A 7,203-nucleotide genomic window follows, 5' to 3' on the forward strand; every position below is an offset into this window, starting at 1 on the left:
TTTCTACCTCTATGTAAAAAAGCAATAGATAATTCAATGAAACCGATGCCAAATTTTTAGGAGACCCTGTACCACTACCCTTATTCCGAGGTAATATCCACGAGGAAAGTAAAATCCGAAGAAGGAACTCTGTACCTTGACATGAAATGCGGTAATTTAATGCAACAACGCATCACACGACTTCAGACTGAACAAGCCCATGAAATTTCACGACTAATTAGACAATACATCACCATGGAACAACGAGCCACCAATGCTCAAGGTGCTAGCATTGGGTTTGGCATGAGATAAAATTCTCCATCTGCACTTTCAATTTATAGTAATCATATAGATCAACATTTTAGAGGCGTACAATCTTTTTTGTATTGTTTAATCGAATAAGAAGCGCTGTAAATACATATTTAAGAGAAACGATTCCGTCATGATAAAGGAAGACATCTTTGAAGGAAATTTGATCAAAGAAAAAGAAATTCAATATATCGTAAAGTGCTCATAAAGTTCGAAAGTTTCAAAGAATTGTCAGTAAAATTACGTTTACTCTTTCGTTATTTATTTATTCAGAGAACAGAAGATTTGGTTAAGATTTTTTAAGAGATTTTATAATACGCAAATTAAGTGAAGAATATAGATTGAGAATCTTTTGACTTGTAAATATGTCCAGTTAAGAGCGAGAAACGAACAGAATTGAAACACAGCTCATCTGGTAACACTATAACAGATAAATCGTGACAAATCGTGACAAGGCATTTCTCATGTTTCTTCCTCGTTTTAAGAAATAAACTTCGACGAGTACACCAAAATGTAACAAACTTAACAAATAAGTCAAGTACATACCTCGATGCAAAGGGAAAGTAAATCATCAAGAATATCGCGTTAGATCAAACGCACTATAAAGATACCAACTCAACAATATTGCAATGTTCAAACTATCGTTTCATAAAATAATAAGACTATCTAGTTACACAACAGTCTTAAGAATGAGAATGTCTGATAATCTTCTTCATTAAGGAGAATTAACTTTATACATACCGTTGAAAAGAAGAAAAAGAAGAAGAGGAACGAATGCTCAAGTGTCTAAGCAATTATTCTCAACTCTGTAAATACGCGTTTAGAAACGTCTAGAGAAAGAGAGAACTACAACGAGAGGACGACGGTTCTGTAAAATGAAATATGTCGATACATGGCTCACTAGTAGCTTTTTAATAGGGTTCGATGGCAGAACACGTCGATACTCTCGATGGCTGCTGCGTCTTCCGGTTGATTTCTTTTTCTTTCAGTTTCAATGAGGGCAATTTTCTTCTCATTTTTTTAATAATCGAAGAAATTGCCGATCACCTTGAATAATAAGGAAAATAAATGACATCTTTCGACGTTGAATAGGATCGATTTATTTATATAAAAAGCGTAAGAAAAAGAAACGATACGGTACACGTAAAAGTTAATGTAAATCCAATTAAATGCTAATATCTTTAACGAGTACGTTCTGATGGCGACTAACAAACTGCGGTTACATGTTTATCACAAGGATACATTATTATTAATAATTGTACGTATGCGTATCGATGTGAACGGAGATGTTAAAACTTTATATTAAAAATTTCTACTTATACGAAAATAGTTGTATGCCTCTCAAGTTACTTTTTCTCCTTCCCATTTCAAAAACATATATATATATATAAACATATAAAAAGGCAGTAGATAATAATGATGACGTTTTAATAGATCAAATTAATAAATCATATTTTTGAAATTAGAGAAATTGAAGAAATTAGTATTACTTTATTAAATATGAGGAAATTACACAGAGAAATACTCAGATAGAAGTAAAGAGAAATTGATTTTACACTCTGTGTTTTGATATGCATATCATTCTAAATTATTCTACCTCAGAGCCTTTCTAATCTACTTATAATCATATAACCTGTTGCCTTACGAAAAAGCTTTTTAAATTTATTTTTCAAGCAATCATTCAGTCACACGAAGTCGTTAAAAAATCATAAAGCAACAAGTTAATAACTTTTTGTGCATTATATGTCAATTCTTCGAGCGACTTGGACTCGAACTAGGTGTTTTCATTTTCGTTTCATGAGGCCAATTACTGGCGGTATGTTTAACATATCCAGGATCAGTGGGTGACGAAGGTGTTCGTACGTTGAGTGTCTGTGTCCCCGTGCTCGCTGTTCGGAGCGAAGTAAAGCATTCTTCCAGTATTTCGATTTCGTCTTTTCTCTGGTCGAATTCTTTTCCATAACCCTTTGGCGGCGGCGGAATATTAAAAGAAACATCACGATTTTTTTTCTGATTTTTCGGCGACATTCCTTTCATTCGAACTGGCACGTTGTCGTACTGACTAGTGTCAGAATATCTATTAATGTTAGAAGACCAAGAAATAAGATAAAGAAATTTAAGAAAATAATAAAATGATAACAGGTAAATGGAGATTATGAAAATAATAATTATAATATAATAGGGAATTAATGCACCAATGAGAATTGATGCAAAGAATGAATTCGTCGATATTAACGAAGCTAATATTATAGTAATAAACTGATCATTGTGCAACTACCTGTAACCTTCGATAGCTTCGTCCACATCGCGCTCAACCTTCATAATCTTCACACTAGGATTCACGATCTTCGCGAATATAGGTTCACTTTTATGATTCGTTTCGGTTGGAAAACGAGGCGTGTCAATTTCATCTACTGGACGTTGATAAATATCATGAACCTTATAAACCACAGTAGGCGCTTCCATTCCATGATCCATTCTATAAGAGTCCCTGCTCATAGCTTTTTGCATCTCAGAATCTCGATACATTTTCGAGTCTCGGAGAGCTCTCCCATTTTCAAAATTCTGCGTATATTCTTTTGGTTCTCCGTATTCTCGATTAAAATCGCCAGTTCCTTCATCTTCATACGAATCTTTTGAACGCTGCTTGGAGGAACGATTTTGTTCCCATTTTCGCGGATCTTCAGACTGTTCTTGCCCTGAACTCCTTTGATGTCTTTCGTCTAATTTCTCAAAACCATCGTTTATAGTGCCACTGTCGTCGTTTTTGGAAACTTGAGGACTGCTTATTTTTGGGGATTTTGTTTCTTTTTCGCTGGCCAGAGTCGTCGTTATTTCTCGTTTAGCTATTATATATCAATCAAAAAAGGAAGTCAACTTAATTTTAAGAAGTATTATCTCCATAATTTATATTTATATATTATTATATATATTGTTAATTTATATATTGTCTCCTTAATTTATATTTAACACTTCCTTTTATATCTTAACAAAAATGTATGATACCTCCTTTATCAGTCAGAAGTTCTGTCATGCCATGCTTGCCCTTTTTCTTTGGCGTGCTCATTAACAAGTCAGCGATGAAAACTAACGCTGTTAGCAAGCACAGTGCCCCAAAAACAGCGGCGTTGTCTATCAAATCCTCAGGGACGTTTTCAATAGACGCCAACGATAAAGCGCCGACGATACCGAAAAGAATCACTCCAAGTCCAAGGAAGAATATTTCCTTAAATAGAAAAGAAAGATCTTCGTACACTCATCAAGCAGAACAATGAAATGTTAATGACTTCCTCTGTTTAACATAATCTTCATTAAAATCCTCGGGACCTTTCATATCCCCTATTGTCTCATAAAATTCAAGTATAAACGTGAAACAACCTTCACACGTTTACGACCATTAACAATTCGATAATTCGTATTTCTTTTCAAGATTTCTTTACAATAGCGACTGTACCGCCTTTCAGTGAAATATTTCTATAAAAATCATCCTTTATGTCATCTACGAGCAAACAGCTAAGAATTTCAGCTCAGAATTAAGAATATCAACAATTTATTTTAAATGCAAATTTCTGTCTTGATGAACGCGTAGATCTGCATGTGGAAATCATTGCGATCTGCCTAGCCTCAGTTATGAGTCATTAACTAAGAACTAAGTCACAGTAGCGTACGTATTACGTGCTCAATTGCCATACACCAAGGTAAGGATGTTGTTACGTGCTCCTTCTTGTAGCTTGCTCATACGAAGGATACTTTTAACCTTGCCCCTCAATGACAGTGCTAACTGGACACGACAGTTCTCACGCTATCGTTAAAACACGTGCTCTATATTTAACCGATTTGTCGTTTCAAGAGTCCATCTGCATAACTTGAAAGAAGCATGAAAAAAAGCAACCTTGTAAAAAGAGCTCTGCTAACACAGATCGGTACATCGTAACTTCGAATGCAATGACGATTGACTAATGAACGAGGTGTGTCCGCCGGAAAATATTTGCAACCAGGAAAGATATTGAAAATGCGTTCATACTGAAGATTAATATCGTGGGAGTCTTGAATATGTTGCTTTGAAAATTTATTATAGTCTCCATCGTTGGTATTAATTGCGAAAGTATTTCGTGTATTTATCTTGGTGCATTTAAAACGGCTACCGAAAATCATGCAGAAAATGTTTTATATTTTTGTAAAACTTATTGAGGCACTGATAATCGTGTAACTTTCGTAATTCGAGGATAAGTAAAAGGTAACACCACAATCAGTTACTAATATAATTCGTTAATGGATCAGTCATGGAGTCTTTATCTGTTTCATGTCACTTTTACTGGTGAAACTTGTCGAAGTTAATTTCTCGTATTCCTGACCTTACAAATAAATTTTAACGAATATTCTTTTACGCACTTAGTGTAAGAAAATTTCTATGATTTTCCATCGATTCTAATCATTAACTATATCCAATAGCAATTTAAGATCCCGCATTTTTTCCAATAGTTAATTCAATTACAATTATTGTTTCTTTTAAGAAACATTTAAATTTATGCATTCAGGGTGTTGGTTAAGAAGAAAGATACATCAATGTACGATAAAATCAGCCTCGTCGAAGGACAGTGTTCCGTAAAAGAGAAAGAATACCTTGAAAAGTCCAAACAATGCGACTATTATGGAAATATGTCGACTTGTACAATTGTCAAGGAAGAAGTGAATTAAAAGTTCGGGAAATATACATCGAATCTTTCGTCGTGCCATAGACATATACTGTTTAAAGAAAAAAAGTTACAAAAAAACGGAAAGAATTACCGTCTTTCGACCATCTAGCTCTCCTGTCGCAGCAGCAATAAGAAGACCCGTCGTGATTATTATGTAACCACCACAAGTCGCGGTTGCAAGAGCGGCGCCTAGATTAACAAAAGAAAAGTGTGTTGTTGCGTGTTTTACATTCCTTTTTCCAACATATACTATAGTACTTATACATCAATTACTATAAAGCATAAAATAAATTTCCATTCAAATCAATCTACATAGAATAATGCACTATCCGACCACAATCTTAAAAGTATTTATGTAACGAAATATTTTTGATAAATGTTTGCTAGACAGCTTGCAGAATTTTTATTGTAACTCTGAAAGATAGAAAAACTAACTGATAGCAATACAAAAATATTCTTCTCCTAATTTATGGTGTAATACAAACTATAGAGATAAACGTTTCAAGAAAGTAATAAAAATTAGTAGGCCTTTTGGGTCAATTTTGCTCTTGTAAAAGGAAAAGTATAAAGTAATAGATATTAATTTTTGAACCTATGGCGCCCCATGTGACGTTATTCAAGAGGGACCATTCTCTGCTACGACTTCTCAAATAATGAAACACTCTTCGGCTTTCATCATCAGTTACCCTGAGTGCCACCACGCAGGCAAGGCAAAGCATCTGCAACACGAATGTTCATGGTTGCAAAATTTAATAAGAAGGAATGAATTAAAATCCAATTATCTAGCGTTCAGTTCCGTTCGCAGGAACAATTACAAATAATTGATTGTGGGAGTATTCAAAGGAATCCTTATCTCGTATTGTGAGAACACTGATATAAGAGCAATTAGTAATATATAATTGAAATGTAAATTGTGCTAGAATTTTTGTTTAAACATTAACGTTCACTATCGTGTATGAATATGTAACTGAAGTAGCTTACAATATCAAAACAAATATATGTACAAAAATAAATATACAATTTTTCCATTGTTACGCACCACTTCGATAATCCTGATGAATACCTTGCGATTCCACATATTTAACTTTGTTTATCAACAATTTCCAATTTTACAATGTTCATTCAACCATTGTTAACGTATTTAAATTTTCAAACTGTCATCAAGAATTTGGGACAACGTCGAGTAGAAAGCTTCATCATACAATTTCACTTATCACAACCCGCATAAGAATAGTTCATTTCACATTCAGTAGACTCAGAAGAATTGCACAAATGGTATACTATCAAGAAAAGGAATACAATCATAAATTAAATCATAAATTAAAAATTATTAAATATAAAATCTATCTGCATCTGTAAAATTAAAAAAAAAAGGTACGAATTTAAGAACTTAAAAGAAGCGAATGATTAAATCTATCCCAGCAGTTAGTTCGTGATCAACTGTACTAATATAATAATCGGTAAAACGGGCATGTGGGGGGTCGCGTTATCTTACTCGTTAGTGAAATTCGAGCGATGGGGTTACAAGACGAACCGCGGCGCGCGTCGAACGACAACTGAAGAGATAGAGAGGATCGTGGTTCAAGTTGCACGGGCTACGTAGTGTCACGTAATAAGGTCTGCGTACTGCAGGTAACAATGCTATTATCGTACGGTGCATTGGCGCAGTACGGTGTGAATTTTCGCAATAAATACCATGGAAATGGTTAACGAACCGCTAATACCTTGAACCGGTTCGATAAGGTTACAACGACCGGCGAAGATAGGGAAAATTTCAGAGAACGTTCGTTTCTTTGAATGCAGTCCTTATTTATTTGCTGTCTACTATAATTGATAAAATTAATGAAATATTCTCGTTTCAATATACGAATATTATAATGAGTAACAAAGCAAAAATATTGATAAGTAATCGCGAATTTTGTTCAGAGATTTTGAAAGCATCCAACGTTAAAAAGTTTGAGATGGATAAAACGGACAATGTTTAGAAAGGAGTAGCTCACTACAGAGGATAAAATTTGTTATCGAGGCGGTTTGAGTTTGGTCTTTACGTATTAATATAATTACTAAATGATCATGCATGAAAAACGCAAAATGATTCATTTAATGTAACGTGACAGCGACGTTGATGAAGCTTAGGATACCGTAAACAAATTGCAACGACGTTTTGGTACGATAAATTACTCATTTGTAATCTTGTGTAACATAATTTTCTTCTTGA

General features: G+C 34.1%; 2 protein-coding genes across 4 annotated transcripts in view; one reads left to right on the plus strand and one right to left on the minus strand.

Moving 5' to 3' along the window:
- Positions 1 to 1,615, plus strand: part of LOC126873297 (unconventional myosin-XV) — a 64,047-nt gene extending 62,432 nt beyond the window's left edge. For both annotated transcript variants that reach the window (XM_050634015.1, XM_050634016.1), the window contains one exon: positions 61 to 1,615. In XM_050634015.1, coding sequence (XP_050489972.1) covers positions 61 to 291 — 231 coding nt within the window. In that variant the 3' untranslated portion in view covers positions 292 to 1,615. The remainder of the gene's footprint in view (positions 1 to 60) is intronic.
- LOC126873307 (uncharacterized) lies at positions 1,365 to 6,595 on the minus strand. 2 transcript variants are annotated; one of them, XM_050634038.1, is made up of 7 exons: positions 6,481 to 6,595; positions 6,025 to 6,265; positions 5,578 to 5,704; positions 5,077 to 5,174; positions 3,295 to 3,514; positions 2,567 to 3,134; positions 1,365 to 2,365 (listed from the first exon to the last, which is right to left on the minus strand). In XM_050634038.1, the coding sequence occupies exons 2-7, from the start codon at positions 6,061 to 6,063 to the stop codon at positions 2,035 to 2,037; spliced, it is 1,383 nt and encodes a 460-aa protein (XP_050489995.1). In that variant the 5' UTR covers positions 6,064 to 6,265; positions 6,481 to 6,595; the 3' UTR covers positions 1,365 to 2,034. The 2 variants fall into 2 exon arrangements, with proteins under 2 accessions (XP_050489995.1, XP_050489996.1); XM_050634039.1 differs by having other exon boundaries at positions 6,025 to 6,550.
- Between the last annotated feature and the right edge of the window lie 608 nt (positions 6,596 to 7,203).

The sequence above is a fragment of the Bombus huntii genome, chromosome 14 (genome assembly GCF_024542735.1).
Source record: "Bombus huntii isolate Logan2020A chromosome 14, iyBomHunt1.1, whole genome shotgun sequence".
In the NCBI taxonomy this organism is placed as follows: domain Eukaryota; kingdom Metazoa; phylum Arthropoda; class Insecta; order Hymenoptera; family Apidae; genus Bombus; species Bombus huntii.

Coding starts and splice junctions, on each gene's coding strand:
- LOC126873307 (XM_050634038.1), bottom strand. CDS start 6,063: ATGTGGAATCGCAAGGTATTCATCAGGATTATCGAAGTG. Junction 3,515..5,076: donor AGCTAGATGGTCGAAAGACG/GTAATTCTTTCC, acceptor TTTCTATTTAAG/GAAATATTCTTCCTTGGACT. Junction 2,366..2,566: donor GAAGCTATCGAAGGTTACAG/GTAGTTGCACAA, acceptor TAACATTAATAG/ATATTCTGACACTAGTCAGT.